Source organism: Macrobrachium nipponense, chromosome 10, assembly GCF_015104395.2.
Source record: "Macrobrachium nipponense isolate FS-2020 chromosome 10, ASM1510439v2, whole genome shotgun sequence".
Classification (NCBI taxonomy): domain Eukaryota; kingdom Metazoa; phylum Arthropoda; class Malacostraca; order Decapoda; family Palaemonidae; genus Macrobrachium; species Macrobrachium nipponense.
This window is the reverse complement of record NC_087204.1, coordinates 109681774-109705018: the sequence shown is the minus strand read 5'-3', so window position 1 is coordinate 109705018 and position 23245 is coordinate 109681774. Positions and strand designations below refer to the sequence as shown.

Here is a 23245-nt window from a genome sequence, read left to right as displayed (position 1 = left end):
TAATTTTTAAAATTTTTGTTAAAAATAAAAAAAAAAATAACCAACCCTGACGAGCTCTATGTAGGTTTCTCGCACTGAACTGATTCCTCCCTGAATCCTCGAAAGTGGATGTTGTCACACAAGACCTCGTGATTGACGAAGAGTTGACTTCACCATAGGAATTGCGAGATCTTGTTTCCAGAAGAATAAAATAGCTGTTTTGGAAATCAATAGAACCCTGGAGGATATACGCTGACCGGAAGTGGGATGACATGGCTGTGTTCGAGAAAGTGGGTGGGTGGGGGTGGATGAAAAACGAAAATGAGGGGAAGGAGGTGGAGGAGGAGGAGGATATAGGAGGAGGAGGATAGGAGGAGGAGGAGGAGGAGGAGGAGGAGGAGGGAGGAACAAAAGGGAAAAAATGACAGATTCTGACCGACGGACTGACAGGTTCCCGGCTGCAAGGAATTGCGGCATTCATCTGTTTTTTGTCGCGGTGCATTGTGGGTGAAAGCGAATATAGTAGGTGGGGCTGGATGTATATTTTTTTCTCTATGCGTGAACGACTTTTTTTTTCCTTGTGGTAATCTATTGAATTTTTAGATATTAATTTGAGGTTTTCGGTTATAATGTATATGTATATATAGAGTTATACATATAGTATATACACACACACACACACACACACACATATATATATATATATATATATATATATATATATATATATATATATATATATATATATATATATATATATATATATATATATATATATATATATATATATATATTTATAAGCATTTATATATTTGTATACATAGTCATAAATGCCTTCGTAAATTCAGAGTATGTTTATGAAGGGAAATATGAATGCAACAATGGAAAAAGAAAACGGCCTTCGAAGTAACATTAATGATATAAACATGAACCCTGAAAGTGGAGAGTGTTTCTGATTTTTCCAAGAATGAGCTCAGACAATAACTTTGCCACTTCTTCTTCTTCTTCTTATTCTTCTTCTTCTTATTCTTCTTTTTCTTCTTCTTCTTCTTTTCTTCTTCTTCTTCTTCTATTTAGGGTTGCTGTTTCCTGTCAGCCTTCGTGTTCTGTGTCTAGTGAAATAAATTACAATAAATTTATGAAAAAATAAACAATGAGATTTTGAGTCTTGTTCTGTGTCAATTAAATAAATGACAACGAATTTATGAAAAGAAAAGCATAGAGGTTTTGAGTCTTATTCTGTGTCCAGTAAAATAAATGATAATGAATTTATGAAAAAAAACAGATTTTGAGTCTTATTCTAATGAAATAAATGACAATGCATTTATGAAAAGAAAATTAATAAAATTTTGAGAACCAATGAAAATTCATGTCGAATAAACGGTCAAATATTGAAAAGGAATTTTTATGTGGATAATAAAATGCTTATGTAGGTTACAGACAGTTGAATTCAGCATAAGTATCTGACTTAGATATTCGGAATATGTTCTACCTTGGTCTCTGAAAAGGGTAAGAGAGAGAGAGAGAGAGAGAGAGAGAGAGAGAGAGAGAAGAGAGAGAGAGAGAGAGAGAGAGAGAGAGAGAGTTTTCTAGGGAAAATAAAGATGAAATTTGGCTAGGATATAGAGGAACCGGTACAATAATATATGGTAAGATGCCTTCTAAATATAAACTGCGTCCGATAAACTAATTCTTTTTTTTTAATTCAGGTTATCAGACAACTAAATATGTAAAAAATCAGCAAACGCGATTTTAAAGTAAAAGCAATATTGTAAATGCATTTTTGTTACATTGAAATAAGCGTGTAAACTCACTTTTATGCGCGTACGCACATACCCACACACACACTCACAAATATATATATTTATATATACATGTATAATATAATATTATATATACATACATAATATATGTGTGTGTTGATATGCTAAATTTAATGTGGCAAAAGTACATTTACATTGTTGTTCATTAATTTCTCAATTGCTGATTACTTACATTTTCACTTTTATGAAGTATACATAAATTTACAAACACACACACACACAGATATATATATATATACATACATACATACATACATACATACATATATATATATATATATATATATATATATATATATATATATCACACACATATGCGTGACTGTGTGTGCGTGCGTGTGTGCTCTTGGAAGTAAACAAAAACAAAAACACATGACTGCATACACACACACACACACGCACACACAAGCTCACACATACTTGACAAGGTCACCACGACAATAACCACGCCCATCTCCCCTCCACTCGGTACTTAATGCAAGCGAACACTTTTCCTCCTCTTCTTTTTTTTATTGTCTATTTTAAGAAGTGGGAAAGTCATCGAAGAGAATGGGTTCTGGAATTCCCTCCCTCGCTGTTCCTCTCGGCTCCCTCCCTAGGGAAAGGTCAAGAAGGGCCTCGGGGAGTGACGGAGAAGGAGGGATCGATTTATTAGGTGGCTTCAGGGAGGGCGTTGCGTCATCGTATGCTTTCGAGCTTGCTCGTAAGGGTATGCCGGACGTAATTGTGTTTGTATGCTTGTAAATAGATGGGAAATAGTATTATTATTATTATTATTATTATTATTATTATTATTATCTATTTGGTTGCTTCCACGCCTTGTGAATTAATAGGGAACATTTTATAAGGTTTTCTGTAACAAATGCTCTAATGCATGAAAAAAACATATTCGTTTGTGGGTAGGGTACGGGTGTAAATGTATTTTTATAGCTGCAAATAGATGGGAATTATTATTATTATTATTATTATTATTATTATTATTATTATTATTATTATTATTATTATCTATTTGGTTGCTTCCACGCCTTGTGAATTAATGGGGAACATTTTGTATGGTTTTCTGTACAAATGCTTCTAATGCATGAAAAAAATATTCGTTTGTAGGGGTACCGGATGTAAATGTATTTTTATAGCTGCAAATAGATGGGAATTATTATTATTATTATTATTATTATTATTATTATTATTATTATTATTATATTATTATTATCTATTGGTTGCTTCCACGCCTTGTGAATTAATGGGGAACATTTTGTATTGTTTTCTGTACAAATGCTTCTAATGTATGAAAAAAAATATTTGTTTGTAGGGGTACCGGACGTAAATGTATTTTTATAGCTGCAAATAGATGGGAATTATTATTATTATTATTATTATTATTATTATTATTATTATTATTATTATTATTATTATTATTATCTATTTGGTTGCTTCCACGCCTTGCGAATTAATGGGAAAACTTTTGTATGGTTTTCTGTGCAAGTGCTTCAAATGTATGGAAAAATATTCGTTTGTAGGGGTACCGGACGTAAATGTAATTTTATAGCTGTAAATAGAAGGGAAATGATAATATATATTCTATTTAGTTGCATTTACGTCTTTTACATTAAAGGAAAATATTTTGTATGGTTATGTTTACAGGGGTTTTAAATACACGAAGAAATATTCGTTTACTTACCTAATTTATTGCTCGAGTTCGCTTGTAGGGGTACCGGACGTAATTGTATTTGTATATTTGTAAATAGATTGGAAATATTATTATAATTAAAAATTATTATTATTATTCAGAAGATAAAACCTATTCATATGGAACAACCCCAAAGAGACCACTGACTTGAAATTCAAGCTTCCAAGGTTATATGGTGCTCATAGGTAAAAAGCAAGAAGAAGAAATCCCACTCATCAAAAATAAATAAATAAACAAAATAAAGTAATAAACAGACTAAAAAAATCTATTAAAATGCAAGGAGAATAATATTTCGAGTTAATGGGAAATACTTGTGTAGATTAGTTAAGAGAACAAGCATGAAACGTCAAGTCTATAAAATTACAGACTTTAATTAATAGAGCAGTATAACTTGATAAGTTCTCCATGCAAAATGACTAGCATAGAAAATGGACTGACAGTTGTCATATGGCACCACGTTTTCTGTCTCGGTACTTCGATGTTACGGTTTTGGGGGATACTGTTGCTTTCTTTCAGTGTTTCCAGATATAAAACATTAACAATATACAAGAAATCCCAGTGTTCAAGTATTATGCTGAAATGTGTCTCATTTGATATTATTTTGACTACACTGGAAAGGTACAGTGCAAACTAAGAGAGAATGATAAAGGGTCTATTGACCTTTAAGTTTAAGAAATGTTTTCAAGATCAGTTTATATGGATAAAGGCAACTTTATGAGATATTACAAATATACGACGACCATACCATTTCCTTGACGTAGATAACTAAACAGAACCAAACGGGCGAGTGGAAAAGCTTCTTTCTGGTTACGAATCATCGATCTCGTTAATTTTGTATCCTGTTACTATGAGTCTCTCTCTCCTCTCTCTCTCTCTCTCTCTCTCTCTCTCTATCTTCTCACTCTTAGTCCCGTTTCTCCCTCCTCATCTCTCTCTCCTCCTCATCTCCTCTCTCTCTCTCTCAGATGGCTGTGGATGTTCATCAACCATCTGTTCGCAATTGCATTTTGCACCGCTACTTGGGCTACCTGAGAGACTATATATGCCAGGTAACTTATCCCAGTCTGGGTGACAATATAGCCTATCTTCTGAAACTTGGTAGCCAGCCATAGGACGAGTTCCTGGGCTTGAGATGAAATTTAGCCACTTCTTCATCTCGTAACTGTTTTTTTTTTTTTTTTTTTTTTTTTTTTGCGGTTACGTTTTTAGGCACCAATCACTGACTGAGTTTTAGTAGTCTAATTATCAGTCAGTTATAATTCCGTAATGCAAATTTATGCAAAATAGGCCTTTCACGTCTTTCATTTCCAAGTTTCTATCTAATTATATCAGCTAGAATGGAAATGAAAGTCTAGAAATTTTTTGTTTCAGGGAATTATCGAAACTTTTCTTTTGCTACATACACAGTGACGATACCTACTTTTCACTGTTGCCAAATTGGCAATAAAAATTATCCATATTAAATGGCATTTAATTCCCTTCTTAAATAAATGAACACCGAATGGATGAAAACACGAACCGATTCAAACAAAAAGAAAAAAAAAAACATTTTTGATGGCTAACTTTTTAATTTTATATTTATGATTTATTCATTTATTTATTTATTTATTGCATACTCGTTACCTTGAACACCGAATGAATAAAAACACGAACCGATACAAAAACAAACTTTTTTATGGCTAACTTTTTATTTTTTTTATTTTTTATTTATTAATTTTTTTTTTTTTTTTTGCATACTCGCTACCGTCCGGAGGCAAAACAGCCATTACCTTTTCCGCAACGTGAAAAGGAAGGCTCCATATTCCATTCAGGCTAATAATTGGGTTATTGATAATGACGTCACGAATTTGCGAAGGGGAAAGAAACGAGCCCTTGGGAATGAGCGAGGTCCAAGGTCGCGGTCGAAGGAAAAGGCTAGGTCGTGACGTCATCGGTGGAACGTTTTTGTTATATATTCTTTATTTTTTTTTGTATCTAGCAAGGAAACATTTAATGGTAATTAGTAGAGAGCAAAAGTAATATGGAGCACGAGGACAGGTAATAGTGCATTATGGGTTATTTAAGTTCCCTGTGAATTTCTAGAAATGTAATAGAGGAGTTGTGCAGTTTTTTTTTTTTAATATATAGTTTGGAGTATATTGAGGTGATGATAACTAATATTTTGGTTTCAGGTTACCTATGAGTGCTTGATAATGAAGAAATATATATATATATATATATATATATATATATATATATATATATATATAATATATATATGTGTGTGTGTGTGTGTGTGTGTGTGTGTGTGTGTGTGTATTTTCATCACCAAATATACATGTACATATAAACTTATGTATACATATACAGGGCGTCCATAAAGTCCCAGTACCATTACCAGTACCAAGTTAAATGTCATTGTATATAATAAAAATTGTCATATAACTAAAACGTAAACAAACGCTCTTGAGATGAAGTACAAGGAAAGTACCAATACTAAACCAACGGAGGTCGTTATATATATATATATATATATACATATGCATATTATATATATATATATATATATATATTATATATATATATATATATATTATATATATATATATAAATATAATATAATATATAATAATATATATATATATATTATAACACGAGACTTACATATATAAATTGCTTGTGTATCCTCTTTTGCACAGGATATATATATATATATATATATATATATATATATATATATATATATGTATATATATATATATATATATATATATATATATATATATCCAGTGCAAAAGCGGATACACAAGTAATGTAAGCATATATGTCTATATGTATGTATGTATGAATAACTTGATCACGAAATATATAACATGTGGCATCACCTTTATATATGTTATGTACAAATGTACGTATATATTATATATATGTGTATATAAATATTCTATGTTATATATATATATAATATACATATATACATATACATATATATATGTGTGTATATGTATATTAAATATATAATTATATATAATATATATAAATATACAATATATATATATAGTATATACAATATTTAGATACACATATATATAATATACGTACATATATAGATAATATATATAAAGGCAATGCTACGTTTTATATATTTCGTGATCAATTTACTCATGCATACATAGATAAATAGATATATACTCATACATACCTATATATATAAATACAAAAGTCACTTCAATATATAGTATATTACGTATATATATATATATATATATATATATATATATATATATATATATATATATATCACATCAGGAAAACCATAAGTATAAAGGAAGGGGTGTCCAATCAGACGCCAGTCATATTAACGCGTTTTATTAAGGAACGTTTCATGTTGTCACCAACACATCATCAGTCTGCAATTGAAATTCAACATTAAGATAAACTTAAAACTTACAATAAAAATTAAACTTGAAAATTACAATAAAAATTAAAACAAACTCAGAACGTTAAAATAGAGAATGAGAAGAAAACTACCTAATCATAAAGAAGGAAAGAGCTGAGTGACTAAAAACGGCAAGGTCTGCACACAACGTAAACCTCACGCCAGACAGAGAGGAGATGACGAGGTGTTGGAGTTTAAACTAGGTGACAGGTGCTTAATAAACAATGACTCAAGGGTAGTTAGGTGGGTAGTTTGCTTTGTGGTGCCAATAATAGAGAAATGTTTCTTATCGATGGTGATTTTACAAATCTTTGAGTGTGTTCTTATATTAGAGAACTCGGGATTAGAGATTCTGGACCCAGTTCTGTAACTTAATCCCAAATGGCTATAATACCGGACTTGTAACAGTCTACGTGAAGATCCAACATAAATACCGAGACATCTTTGGCATTCAAATTTATATATAATATTGGACTTCATGAAATCCTGTAATTTGTCCTTGTAATTAAAAAACCCTCCAATTTTTTGTGGATTCATGGGAATGAGATTGAGTTTTAAAAATACAAATTCCTTTTCAATAATATTTTTTACTTTAAGACGTAAACTATCTGAATGAATAAAAGGGATGGGTGCGTACATGGTTAACTTAGGTACATTAAAATTAAGGGTGGGTGCTGACAGATACTTCGCTAGCAATTTGCTAATGATGTTAAAAAAACCAGCTTTTTGGGAAACGAGTTCTTTACAAAATATTCTAAAAGAAACTTGACTTCAAGGTGGAAGGAGAGCTAATCAGATGTGTACCGAAGGGCCCTGAAAACCAAAGTGGAGATAGCATTAATCTTAAAATTACGGAAACACGAGCTAAAAAAGTTGTTGCAGAGCCCAGTGAAGGTAATCTTTCTAAAAACAATTGTGGTGAAATGGTGGTCACGTCTAGTTATTTTTATATCCAAGAAGGCCAGGGTGTCATCCTTCTCATTTTCCAAAGTAAATTTAATGTTAGGATGGGCCTCATTAACATAATCTAAAAAATGCTGGCATTGCCACGGAAATTTAAATAAGGCAAAAGTATCGTCAACATTCCCTCAATAAAAAAGTGGCTTAAAATTCCCAGGACAATCATTAAGAAAATTCTCCTCCAAATGTCCCATAAAAAATTGGCAAACAACGGTCCCAAAGGAGAACCCATGGCAACCCCCTCTGCCTGCAGAAAGAGCTGCCCATTAAAAACAAAGGTGGCATCTTGCACAGCAAGTTCCAAAAATGTTTTAAAAAGTTGCCTATTAAAACCACAGAAGGTCTCATCATTACTAAAAACTTTATCCAAAATGATTTCAATTGTCTGAGAAACAGGGACGTTAGTGAACATAATGATTCAACGTCCAAACTGGCCATATACAAATCACCATCCTGTAAAATAATTTCTTGCTGAAATACATAACCATTCTTTAACGAATATTCAGAGTAAGCGTATTCATTTTGAGTATTTTGGAAATAGAATGAACTATTATATGTCGGGCTATTGTATGCTGACATTATCGGTCTCAATGGTATACCGTCTTTGTGTATTTTTGGAAGTCCATAAAGAATGCCAAAGGAAGACCCGGTAACAAATAATTCTTGGTAGACATCATCAGAAATTACTTTTTCCTGTTTAAGCTTTTTGAGAAAGCGATTGATCTTGTCTTCTTTTTTAAAAATTTCAACAAAGTTGGGTTCACCAGTTAGTTTAAATTTAGAGCCATCAGACAAAATAACTTTCATTTTTTCAAGATAATCAGCCTTGTCCAGAATCACTATTCCTTTCCCTTTATCTGGTTTACATATCACTAAGTTATCATTTTTACCCAACCTTCTAAGAATTTCAGAGTCTCCTTTCTGAAGTAAGGGGCCCACTTCACCCTGAGTTTTCTGTAATTGTCATGTAACAGTGATGATAGTTTCTGCTGAAGAATTGCCATATTAAATTGCCATAATTGATATTCTTAAGCCTATGGAAAAGCACCTCAAACGGAAAATAAAAGAAGGCAAAATTGGGTCTATATGACGGCAAACAGAAATCCAATCCAAGTGACAACAAAAATTCCTCACTCTTTGACAATACATACTTTGAGTAGTTAAAAATACATGAATGTCCATTATCTAAAGTAGGAGTACAAATCCCTAGAGATTTCAATTTTCTCTGGTGATGGGAATTAACAAATATGTCGCTGATGTTCAAGCCCGTAACCAAAGAAAATGTTTCCTGGTAGTAGGTGGGGTAGCCTTACGGATACCTTCTGCATTAGCATTTACTGGAGCAAGAAGGCCTTTCCCAACTTCAAACCCAAGATACTGTACAGTTGCCTTTCCAAACTCACTCTTTTCTAGGTTGACTGTTAGTCCTGCTTCTTGAAGTTTCTAGAAAACTTTCCTCAGAATCTTCAGATGTTCTTCCCATGTTGTAGAGTAAATCACGATGTCATCTAGGTATACACCTACTCCTTCTATCGAGCCTAGCAGTTGATCCATCACTCGTTGAAATGTGGCTGGTGCATTCATCAGACCAAACGGCAGAACAGTATACTGATACAGTCCAAATGGAGTAATAAAAGCTGACAGCAATTTGGCATTCTCATCTAAGGGAATTTGATAATATCCTTTCAACAAGTCTATCTTGGAAACAAACTTGGCTTGCCCAATATTATCAAGTAACTGATCTATAAGAGGCAAAGGATAATTGTCAGCCACACTGATAGAATTCAGTTTCCTATAATCAGTACACATTCTAAATGAACCATCTGGTTTCTTCACTAACACACATGGAGAACTGAAGTGACTTGAACTGGGTTCTGCTAATCCATGTTGCAGCAAATACTCAACTTCTTTCTTCAAAACATCTCGATGATAAGGTGATAAGTGATAGGCTCTTTGCTTGAAAGGTTTTCCATCTTCTTGAATCTTTATCTCATGCTTGGTCAGATCAGTACGCCTAGGCACATCTGCAAAAATTTCTGGGAAACTTCTAATTACTTCACTTAAGTCTTCACCTTGTTCAACACTGAGATGTTTCAGTTTATCCTCCAAATTTTCCAAAATTGAAGAATTATTCATCTTGCTTTCAGCTCCCAATTCATAGCCATCATCGTCTTCTGTAGATAAAGTGGTTTGTGTTACTGACACAGTTTCAGTTTTAGTTTCTGAGAAGTAAGGTTTCAAGAGGTTTTCATGTATCTTCCTTTGTCTTCTTCTTCTTTCTGGTGTTTCAATCACATAAGTTCTATCACTTAACTTCTGAATTATCTTGTAAGGACCTTGAAATTTATTAGTGAGGGGAAATCTCTTGACAGGTAAGAACACTAACACTTGTTGACCAACACTAAAACTTCTTAGCTTAGTCTTAGCATCAAATCTCCTTTTCATTTTCTCTTGACTCATTTTCAAGTTTTCTAAAGAGAATTTTCTAATCTCTTTCAACCTTTTCCTTAAGTTCTTCACATACTCTCCTTGGCTCTCCTTTGGATTTTCTTCCCAATTTTCAGCAAGAATCTTCAACGGTCCTCTCACTTCTCTTCCAAAAATAATTTCATTAGGTGAACATCCCATACTTTCTTGATAAGCACTCCTAACTTCAAACAACATTAATGGTAAACCAACATCCCATTCTCTTCCTGACTCAGAACAATACTTTGTCAGCATACTTTTCAATGTCTGGTGGAACCTTTCCAAGGCACCTTGAGTCTCTGGATGATAGGCAGTGGATAACTGTTGTTTCACTCCTAACAAATTCATCACATCCTGGAATAACTTTGAAGTAAACTTTGTTCCTCTGTCACTTTGTACTATTTCTGGTATACCAAACTTTGAGAAAAACTCCACAGGTTTTTCAGCAACTATCTTGGCAGATATGTTTCTAACAGGGATTGCTTCTGGATATCTTGTCACAGGACACATTAATGTTAACAAATACTCATTTCCTTTCTTTGTCTTCGGCAGCGGTCCAACCATGTCTATAATCACTTTGCTAAAGGGTTCTCCTCTAACTTCTATAGGTTGTAGTGGGGCTTTCTTGATGGTTTCATTCGGTTTTCCAACTATCTGGCAGGTATGACACTCACATCAAAACCTGCTAACATCTTTGAGAAGTCCAGGCCAAAAAAAAATATTTCATGATCTTCTCCACAGTCTTCCTGATTCCCATATGTCCAGACTCATGAGCTACTACAACCACTTGCTTCCTCAATGGATATGGAATCAAAATTTGATGATATTCGCCCCATACAGCATTTCCTGGTATATCTGTAGGTCTATACTTCCTCATCAGCAAACCTTCCTTCAGATAATAACAGGAAGGAGTTTGTTGCATCTCTTCTCGATCAACAACTCTGAAGAACAAATCAGTTAACGATGCATCCTTCTTCTGCAAGTCCATTAGCTTCTCTCGTGTCACTTGACCAACTTCAATGGTTGAATTCTCAATATCTGCTAACTCAGCAACTGTAGTTTCACTACTGTCTTCAGTAACACTTTTTCTTGGAGTCTCTTCAGGAACATCAGGTTCTTCTTCTTCGTCGTCGCCGTCTTCTTCATCTTCTTGGGAAATCTCTTCTTGGTCAGCACTATGGGAAACATCACTTCCCTAGAACAATTCTTCTAAGCACAAAGATCCTTCACTTGATCCTTCTTGGGTGTGTAAATCCTCAGTTTCTTCACTTGCAGTTGTAGTCCTTTTCATACTTCTGGTAGTGACACAACTAGGAAGCAGGTGGGGGTTATTCCTCTCCAACTCTACTGTAGGACTAATCTTCAATGGTTTGTCTGTCACTACAGGACAAGGAATAAATGGCACACCACCAACTTCATTCCCCTACAGAACATGTACACCTTCCACAGCCAGTGAGTACTTTACAGCAAAATCAACATTCCCTGTCACCAATTCACATGGCAGGTATAAGCGGCATATAGGAGTTACTTCCTCTCCTCTTATACCCTTCAAAATAACTGAATCTCCTGTGAGACTCTTCTCCAACTGAGGGTGAGAACCACGTACTACCACACTATGGTTACTCCCTGTATCAAGTAATATCTTGACTGGTACCTGCATACTTCCTCCTTGAGTTGACAGCATACCCTCATAGATATATGGCTTAAAAGCCTCCACACTGCTAAGCCACTCACTGCTTGAGGTAACATTTCCACTGGTTGCTAAACATTCAGCTTGTTTAGTTTCATTCTTGTCTGGAGTCTGATTCTTTCCCACACTGCTCTTCGTAGTTTGTTTCAACTGGTCACCTTTCACAACTTGACCAACTGGCTTTGACTGCTGTTGATTCCAGTAACACTCTTGACTGTAGTGTCCTGCTCTTCCACACTTGAAACTGACAACATTAGGTTTCTGTATCTGTCTTGAAAAACTGGAAGAGGATTTCACATTAGTTTGCTGAGGTGTATCACCTTGTGTACTCTTGGTAGTATCACTTGTAGGTTTCCCATTAAATTTGTTCCTGTTATTTGGATGAGACTTAAAACCTGGGCGTTGTTGACTCTGGTACTTGACATTGTAATTACGTTTACTACTATAATTATATTTTAATCTTCACTCAGTGTAGCAGCTTTGTCAAGTTTCTTTACCTCTCTCTCTCTCAAATAGGCTCTTATATGTTCAGAAATTCCCTTAAGATACTGTTCAAAAATAAGTAATTCTTCTAACTCATCAAAAGTTTTAACTTTAGCAGCTTCTAACCAACGTTTGGAACACTTTCTCACTTTGCACGCATAATCTAAGAATGTTCCCTTCTCATCTTTTCTTAAATTTCTGAATCTTTCATTGTAGTACTCTGGGGTCGTCTGGTAAACTTGTAGCACACTGTGTTGAAGTACCTTGTAGTCTTTACACTGATCAGCTGTTAAAGCTAGATAAGGACTCCCTTTACCAATCAAGACACTTTGTAGCAAAACTGACCATTTATCTTCTGGCCATCCCATACCTGAAGCCACTTTCTCAAAGTGATCAAAAAACTCATCTGGAGCTTCTTCAGTAAACTTAGTGATTAACTTCTGTACTCTTACTACATCAAATACAGGGTCTTGATTACCTTGGTTAGGGCTAGACGGTGTTACAGGTATTGTGGATCTAGCTCTTATCAATTCCATCTCCCTTTCATGTCTTGCAATTTCTCTTTCCTCTTTCATCCTTTCTCTTTCCTCTTCTGCTGCTTTTTCTTCTCTTCTTTCTCTTCTTTCTTGCTTTTCCCTGTCTATTCTTTCTCTTTCAGCTTGCATTCTCTCTCTTTCAGCAAGCATTTTTAGCTTAATCAAATTCTCTTCTGCTTCAATGCGTCTAAGCTCTAAGTCTGCATCACTTTTCTCTTTCTTTTCTGCTTGCTTATTCATAAGATCAGCATGTGCTACATTCAACAACTCTTGAGCCAATTCTAACTCATCTTCATCAGTTATGCTACCAGAGTTTATCAATGATTCCATAGCAATACATCTTATTTGTGCCTTTACCATACTAGTAGACACATAACCACCACATGCCACTGCTAAACCGCTCCACTGTGCCTTAGTCAGTGGTTTCAGATAATACTTGGTTGGAAGGGGCTGCTAAAAATTCCTGAACCTTGTACTGAGCCATTTTCTTCTAAGTTATCAACTTACAATTCAATACAATAAATGCAAAACAAAAACTATATGGTCACTCTCCTAACAAAATATATCCCTAACACCACCAGTATATACTAGAGTGATAATGAAATCTGCTTTCCGGGGTCTCTGGGCACCATTAATAATTGTGACGAAGTGCCAAGTGTCTGGTTACTACACTTACCATTCATTAATTGTTACCTCACAACAGCCAGACACCTGAACCCTCATCACAGGTACTAAACGACTGAATACTCTAAAGGCAACAGTGATCCCTTAACAACTTACCAGTATTGCAGAAAATCAGACTAAGTTCATCAAAACAGGTGTGTGGTAATCTTGTAAGTAATTAAATTAATCAAAGGGCATCACTCCATCAACAACTTTAAAAGTCTAAGTATTTCCCTGATTTCAGAAGTCTAAGTACTTCCCTGGTTCTAAGTCACTTCAAGATAATTGAAGGAAAACAGATCAATTACCACTCTATGTTTCTACCTAAAGTAATCATAATTAAATACTGGTGTAAAATAAAGAAAACACTTATAAAATTTGTAAATACAAAAATCTTTCAAACTCAAAACTTACAATTGAAATTCACAACATCAGGGAAAATTACTGCTACTTGAAAACAAAGCAAAGTTTAATTAATTCCTGAATTAATTAAGTAAAATTAAATCAAAATTAATTTATCACAAAAATCAAGAAAATTAATTCAATCAAAATTAAAAAAAGTTAGGCAATAATTGAAATTTGGAAATTAATTCACAAGTGCTAAACAACACTAAAACTTGAAAAGAATTCTAAATAAATGCAAATTAATTCACAAGTGTTAAATTCAATTAAATGTGCAATAATTAAGTAATGAAAATAACTAAGTTAATTAAATTGCGAATGCAAATGAAAACAAAGAAAAATGTGGAAAATACCAAAATTGCAAAAAGTACTAATCACACAGAATATAAAACAAAAAGACACTTCAATAAGAAAATGGATAAATGCACCAAAAATAAACACTTCAATAAGAAAATGGATAAATGCACTTCAAATGAAACAAACACAAAACACAAAAATTTGCAATGTGTAAAAATGTAAATCTTTTCACTCAAACCATTGTAACTATTAGTTATTAGTTCTCTAAACCATCGTAACCAATAGTTATTAGTTTTTACCAAACCATCGTAACCATCAGTTATTAGTTGCAACTAATAAAAATATAACACTCTTTACCTTTTTGGTATACCAATTTTTTTTCTTTGCTGCAGCTTGTTTCACACTTTCACAAAACCAGGCGCCATTACACACACAATGTTTGTTCAAATTCCACAAAAAGCACTAAATAACACTAAATAACTTATTAGAAATATCAAATCTGAAATCTACAAGTTACGAGTGACCATTTTACGTTACGTTAATATCAATTATGGCGAGGCAGAGAGAGAGAGAGAGAGAGAGAGAGAGAGAGAGAAAGATAGGGAGAGAGAGATCTGAACGCCTCCCGGTTCTAAGATGCAATGAAATTCTCTTCCTTACGGAAGCTGGGCAGTGGAGATGACACAAAACGTTTTGGGCAATAATTCTTTCTAGAAGCTTCCATTATGATGCAAAAAAAAAAAAAACTGTGAAATCTGCATGTGGTTTTGACAAAGACGAACACGTATGAAACCATTCTGCTCAACAAAGACACATACTCGACGAAACAGACTCGAGCAAAAGTCACTATCAAACGTGATGACAGAATTCCCAAAACAAAGCAAAGACCTCGAGGTCCCTAATCAATCGTGTTGACAGGTTTTGAAAAACAACTCTAGTTTCGAACGGACAAAGATATTCTCTCTCTTTTCATACTACGTTATATATTCTTTAAAATTATGTTATGCGAAATCTGAACACACATTTTAAAACATCCTAAATCTAAGCTAGCTAGTAATCTGAAAAAATGTTGCCAAACTCTACATAACATTTTATACAGTCTAAGAGGGGATATATGCATTTTGAAAGTAGCAACATATAATATGTATATATATATATATATATATATATATATATATAAATATATATATATATATATAATGTATATATATATATATATATATATATATATATATATGTATATACATATATATTGAAGTGACTTTTGTATTTATATATAGGTATATGTGCATATATATCTATATATCTATGTATGCATGAATAAATTGATCACGAAATATATAAAACGTAGCATTGCCCTTATATATATTATCTATATATGTACGTATATTATATATATGTGTATATGAATATATATATTATATATTGTATATTATATATATATATATATATATATATATATATATTATGTATATATATATATATATATATATATATATATATATATATATATATATATAACATATAATATATATACACAAATATATAATATACGTACATATATAGATAACATATATAAAGGTGATGCCACGTGTTATATATTTCGTGATCAAGTTATTCATACATACATACATACATACATATATATAGACATATATGCATACATTCCTATGTATATATACAAAATACATACATACATGCATATATAAGTGATATATATATATATATATTTATATATATCTATATATAATACATACATACATGCATACATACATACATCATAACATACATTTACATTAACATACAATACATACATGCGCAGACGAGACATCACTCCATCAATACTTATTCTGCAGCGTATCATTCCCCAACAAAGACTGACTGACCAAAACATTTTCCCTGACTGTTAGGAATGAATTGCTTTCATGAATTAAAATGTTCTCGCTCAAGGTGGATGGCACAAGGACGCAGATATTGGCTGCGTTACAAAAAAAAAAAATGGGATTCACCGAGATAGAATTATATTTACGTTGAATACAGCCTCTTGAGTCTCGGTGGTCCTGCCTTCTGCTTCTTCTTCTTCATTTTGTTTTTGCTGGTTGTTATTATTGTTGTTGTTGTTGTTGTTCTTCTTCTTCTTCTTCTTCTTAATCTTGTTGTTGTTGTTATTGTTGTTGTTGTTCTTCTTCTTTTTCATTTGGTTTTTGTTGTTCTTCTTCATTTTGGGGTTGTTGTTGTTGTTGTTCTTCTTCTTCTTCTTCTTCTTTTTCATTTTGTTGCTCTTCTCCTTCTTCTTCTCCATCTTGTCGTTGTGTTTTCTTCATGTTGTTGTTTTCTACTTCTACTTCCTCTTAATTTTGTTGTTGCTGCCGCTGTTGTTGCTGTTGTTGTTGTTGTTCTTCTTCTTCTTCTTCTTCTTTAATCTGTTGTTGTTGTTATTGTTGTTGTCCTCCTCCTCCTTCTTCTTCTTCTTCTTCTTCTTCTTTTTCTTCTTCTTCTTCTTCTTCTTATTATTATTATTATTATTATTTATTATTATTATTATTCACGTATTCGTACATGTCAGTCATCAAGGGAGAATCAACTTAATGAAAAGCATCCATCGAATATGCAAAATCTTCTTATTCTTCTTCTTCTTCTTCTTAGAATTATTCTATTATTATCTTTCATGTATTCGTGCGTGTCAGTCAACAAGGAGACAATTAACTTAATGGAGAAGCGTCCATCGAACAGAATACTAGATGTGTATAAAGGGGTGAAGTTTGCTTGATATCTTTCACAGAGTTACATTAACTACGATAGGACGGACGAGATCTAAAAAAAAAATTTTAAATGAAAAAAATAAAGGATAAATAATAGTAATACAAAACCCCGAAGCTTAGAAATGAAGGAATTCAGGCAATCTTGAGTGTGGTTATTAAAGGTTCCTCTAGTCATAATGAAAAAAATTTCTGCACGTCAGTATTTTAATATTTTAGTAGTCTCTGTAAAGTTAGTTTTGTTATATTCAGGTACATTTGACTAATTTTTTTTATATTGAAATACCTAGTCACATAAGAATGTTTTTTTACATCAGTGTTTTAATATTTTAGTAGTTTCTGTTAGGCAATTTTTTTTTCATTCAGATACATCAGACCAATTTTTTTTTTAATTGGAGTACAGTTTATCAAAGTTTTGATAATAGACCAATGTTTTGCTATTAAAATATCTCAGACTATTTATTTATATTCAAATAGTCTTCATCAAAACAATTTATCTTATTATACAAATAGTCTTCATCAAAACAATTTATCTTAATATTCGGTCTTCATAATTTTTTTTTTATTATTCTAATAGTCTTCATCAAAACAATTTATTTTATTATTCAAATAGTTTTCATCAAAAAATATTTTTATTATTCAAATAGTCATCTTCCATATTTGTTATTATTCAAATAGTATTCGTCAAACGAATTTTCAATATTCAAAGTCTTTATAAAAAAAATTTTTTATTATTCAAACAGTCTTCATTAATACCATTTTTCAATAATCAAATAGTCTTCATCAACTCAGTTTTTTAAATAATCAGATTCCTTCGATCATATAACATTAAACGCTAACTGGAAAAAGAAAATAGCATAGTTATTTTGGGGAAACTTTAATCATGTTAGGTTGCGCGATTAAATTTTTTTTTTATTTAATGCTTTGATTTGGAATTGTTTTCATGCTTATGTTTTCCTGACTTTTTTTTCTTTATCTTGTTAACTTCGATCCCGGCCTATCAAAAGGTATCAGACTGGCCAACCTATAGCCTTCCACACATAAAATAGATAATATTACTAACTTACTTTAGTCTTATTAAAACATGTACGAGGAGTTGCCATAAAGAAACAAAGGGTTTTAAAAACATTTTATTAATGCTACGTGTCGATATCTCATCACAGTGAACATACATATCAACAAACATAACAGTAAATCTTCCTTTTAGAACAGACAATAACAAGGCTTGGCATTCTTCAGGCCGTGGCTGTAATACATCATTGGCTCGGGAAGAATACAGATATGGCTGAAATCCAATGGGGCTTTAGCATGCAATTGTTTTCATATCTCTCCATTTCTGTATGGATCTGTAGGGCTCTCATTGAGGTTGCATAATCCTGTCATAAGGAATGCGTACGGCTGGAAATGGTTTAACTCCGTTTCTCTTTCTTTACATTGAGATCATTTTGCACAGCTTGACTAACTTCCACGTAGTCACTGGCGCTAGGTAAATAGGTAATGCCTTCCATAGGTTATCAATACATAATAACCAGTAACCATTTCATCTTACGTATGGGCTGGAACTGAATACGACGAAGATGGTATCTGGTGCTTGGGAAACAATCCTTGTTTAGAGTCGTCTGGTCTGGGGATATTCTTTCCTGAGGACCTGCCTCCGTCCTTAGATCTGACCTCAACCTGGTATCCTTTGTGGGGGTCGATAGTATAGGTAACTATTTGGGTGTGGCCGTTCGATAGGATGATTTGGTAGGTCCCGGATGCCATCTCTCCGTCGAAGTTGAAGTCGTGGCTGAAATCCAGAGGCTTGTAGTCGTCGTGCTCAGCTGAGTAGTGTGGTTTGACCTTCGAAAAGAAAAAAATTTTAATGACTTAAATGTTCAATAAGATCATTCTAGATATTCATTGACTGATTGGTATAGAAAGATATTAAATTAGAATCCTTACACAGAACAACATGATACGAGTAAAGTCGATTTAACCTCAGATTTTAGCAATCTGTTTGTGTCTATCTGAAACATAAGTACTGAATCGTCAAGTCCTACGCACCTCTTGTTCAGATAATGTAGACTCGTTGGACTTTCCTGCAGATGGATGCCCGTAAGACTGGGGCAAAGGTGGAGGCTGATATAGTGGGACTGAACCAGCAGTCTTGAGAGAAGGAATGCTGCTTGGCAGCTCCAAGTATGTAGGGAGGCTTTCAAATTTGTTAAACCGCAACTTATTAGCGGTAGGTCTACTGAGTGTATCAGGGCTTGGAGTTATATAAAGAGCTCGGGGCGGGTCAACTTCAGCTGGGTGGGTAGTCAGGGGAGGTTCATACAGCGATTTGGGTGTCACATAAATTGGACTTGGGTGTACTATTCCATCAGGGGATGGGTCATTGTCCTTTGCTAAGACTTGAGGAAGCTGGGAGGTCAGAGTTGGAGCAGGAGCTTCGTAAAGTGTATTTGGGGGTTTGAGGATCGAGTCAGGTGGAAGGTAAGTACGTGTATTTGAAGGAGCGGTGTTTGTGTAGCTAGTAGGGCCTAAGACCTCAGCCTTGGGAGTAGTAGAATGGTCATAAACGAGAGGATTGGCTGGGACTGGGTATTCATAGCCAGCCTGATCAGATGCTGAGGTTTTCGAGGAATGAGTTGAACCTTTGGAAGTATAAGCACCTTTGGTGCTGGTATTAGGATGCTCAGAAATGTCCAGTTCTGTGTGGTCACCTACTGAATCTTTAGAGGATCCACTCTTAGCCACATAGCTGAGTGGATTTGCAGGTACTTCATATTCGTACGCGGCATTACTTGTGAGTGGAGAGTTAAATTCATGAATTGGGGGTTTATCAGTGAGGAGATTCGTAGGAACTCTGTATCCATTCTCGATATCTCTGTGAGGAACAGCAGGTTCACGAGCAAGGACTGAACTTGGTACTACTCTCCCAGGGATTTGATGCTTCTGAACTGGAGATGCATTTTTACCTGTTTTGGGAGGAATGTAAGAAGGTGGATCTAAATGAACCGTCAATTTGTGTTCAGTCTGGTCAGAAGATTTTGGCTCTAGAGATTTGGTCGGCTGACCATAGACGAGGGGCTTTAAAGGGGCTGGGTATTCATACCCAGTGCTGTCAGATGCCACCGTAGTTGAAATCCCTGCAGTTGGGAGATAACCAGTGATAAGGTTTGCAGGAGTATGAGATTCATACCCAGCAATGTCAGAAGTTCTCGCCTTAGAAGGTTCAGTGGGAGGGGTGTGGGTGAAAGTATTTACAGGGGTTGGATATTTGTAACCAACAATATCAGAAGATACTGTCGTTGCAATAGTCACTGGTGGTTCGTATGTAAGACTATTTGCTGGAGTTAAGTATTCATAACCAACACTGGCAGGCGTTGAACTGGTGATATTGACTAGAGGGGGGTAGGTGAGAGGGTTTTCAGGCTGTGCATACTCATACCCAGTACTGTCAGATGGTGTCTGAGAAGAGCCGACTGGAGGGGCATAGACAAGTGGAATTGAGGGTAATGAACTTTCATGATCACCATTATCAGCAACTACTGATTGGGAGGAATTAACCGGTGAAGCAAACTCAAGGGGATTTGCAGGTGTTAAGTATTGGTATCCAGTACCGTCTGAGGACACAGTCTTTGAACTCTGAGTCAAGGAATCACTGGAAAGTGTGTTTACAAGGTCAGGGGCTTTGTATTCGGTATGGCTTACGTGCGACACTTCAGACTTAGGCCCGAGGTGATTAGGTTCGCCACGATTTTCAGGAATGAAATACGTAGGCTCCTGTGCTGCCGAAGTATCTTTAGGAGTTGTTGCGCTGATGGGGACTCCAGCACCATAACTCCTAGACCCATCATAGTGGAGAAATGGTATCTTTCCAGAATCGGCGGAAGGGTTATGCAGAAGAGATGTTATTGGGGATATATATGGAGACCCGTGTGGGTATTTGTGGGAGGAGCCTGAAGTAGGAAGGGCAGAGAGGTCAATGACCGGATTGAAAATGTCGGGAGTAGAATGGCCATTGAGGGCATGGCCAAAGTGCCCGCTGGCCGAGGTGAGCTTTTTTGGGTATGATGTCTTGATCGTCAACAGCAGTAGGAGGATTGTTACCTGTACAAAAGAAGCGACGATAGATATTAGTATTAATAAGGGTTTCATATTTAGGACACATATTCATAAAGCTGCATTTTTGTGCCAACATCTATTGGCATAGTGAAATCTAAAACGGATTCCTTTTTTTTTTATAGAAAGAGCAATGATAAATATCTAACTGTCGATAGTTGAACGCTTTAAGATAGTTCCTTTCAATTAAAGTACTGTTAGTGAAGTATAACTTAAATTTTAGAGGATAACTTCCATTATCACAGTTTCAGTATAACACACGCGCGCACACACACACACACACACACACACACACACACATATATATATATATATATATATATATATATATATATATATATATATGCAGATTTTCCACAAAGAATGAAAAACTACGTAATTATACCTTCGTGCAATTGTTACATCCTGTCCAGGTATAATGTATATATATATCCACACATATATCATAAATGACAAACAGAAGTATGCACACAAGCATAACATAACGAACATAACGCCACGCAAATTCACAGTCTGAATTTGTAATTACCTTACCGTCCATGGCTGCCTAATACTGTATGCAGCGGGCCTGAAAACTCACACCATATATATACATTTGTTTCAAGGCCAGGCGTTCGACCGCACCTGAATAACTTAGTCTGCTGTCCCTCTCACTTTTGACACTTTCAGATTGTATGGGAAGGAATTTAACGACGTTCTCATTTTACCTGCTCTCTCTCTCTCTCTCTCCTCTTCTCTCTCTCTCTCTCTCTCTCTCTCTCTCTCTCTCTCTCTCTTTGTGTACATCCAAAACAGAGTATTTGAATGTGTAGATATATCTATTAGCATCAAGATGTCTGCATCCGTACCCTCTCTCTGCTACTCTCTCTCTCTCTCTCTCTCTCTCTCTCTCGTTCTCTCTCTCTCTCTCTCTCTCTCTCTCTCTATATACTATTTAATAATATATATATATATAATATATATATATATATATATATAATATATATATATATATATATCTTTGTGTACATCCAAAAAAGAGAGTATTTGAATATGTAGATATATCTATTAGCATCAAGATGACTTGCTTACCTACGATCGCTGCCTCTCTCTCTCTCTCTCTCTCTCTCTCTCTCTCTCTCTCTCTATCATAGTGATGAATGCGCAGGGTTTAGTTACGAGTAACTCAAAAAGAAAAATAGAGTACTTAGAAGAATTAACCCAAATTGAAAAGAAAATAGATATAATGAATATAAGTGAAACCTGGTATTCCCAAGAGACTGGGAATGATGATCAAATTAAAGGGTTCCAAACTTATAGATCAGATAGAAAAAATAGGAATCAAGGGGGAACCGCAATATATGGGAAAGACAAAAAACAAGGAAAAATATATGAGAAATATAGTAACTCAGAATGTGAACTAATAGCGGTAGAATTTGAATCTGAAAAATTAATGAACATAGTAATATATAGACCTCCTAATACTAAAGAGTTTGACTTAATAATTGAAAAATTGGATGATATATGTAGAAATCACAAGGACTGGACTATTCTCCTATCTGGTGACTTCAACTTTCCTTTCGTAGAATGGAAAGAACGAATAGGAGATTGTGGTTGTACTTATACATATAAAAAAGAGAGTAATATTAGTGCAGAAGATAAGAGGCAATTTGAAAAGCTATTAGATATGCTACTAGAAAAATACAAATCATTCAACAAATAAATCACCTGCCAACAAGAAAGGAAAATACTTTAGACCTAGTATTTGTGAACGAGATGAATTATGTTAAAGAAATAATAGTTTATAATGCGAGTATTTCAGACCATAATGTCATAGAATTAACAGTCCATTCCAAAGCAAGTGAAAACAGAGATAAGCAAGAAATGAAAAAGTGGGAAGGATATGGAAAATACAACTTCTACAGTAAAAAAATATAAAAGGTGGAATGGTAGAAATAAATGAAGAACTAAACAAAGATTGGGATAACATTTT

The 23245-nt window shown here is 34.2% G+C and overlaps 1 protein-coding gene across 1 annotated transcript; it reads right to left on the bottom strand.

The window, feature by feature from the left end:
- Window positions 1-6851: 6851 nt before the first annotated feature.
- LOC135224098 (uncharacterized) lies at window positions 6852-21814 on the bottom strand. The gene is made up of 4 exons (XM_064263009.1): window positions 21803-21814; window positions 19210-21261; window positions 18835-19005; window positions 6852-6878 (listed from the first exon to the last, which is right to left on the bottom strand). The coding sequence occupies exons 1-4, from the start codon at window positions 21812-21814 to the stop codon at window positions 6852-6854; spliced, it is 2262 nt and encodes a 753-aa protein (XP_064119079.1).
- Window positions 21815-23245: the final 1431 nt, after the last annotated feature.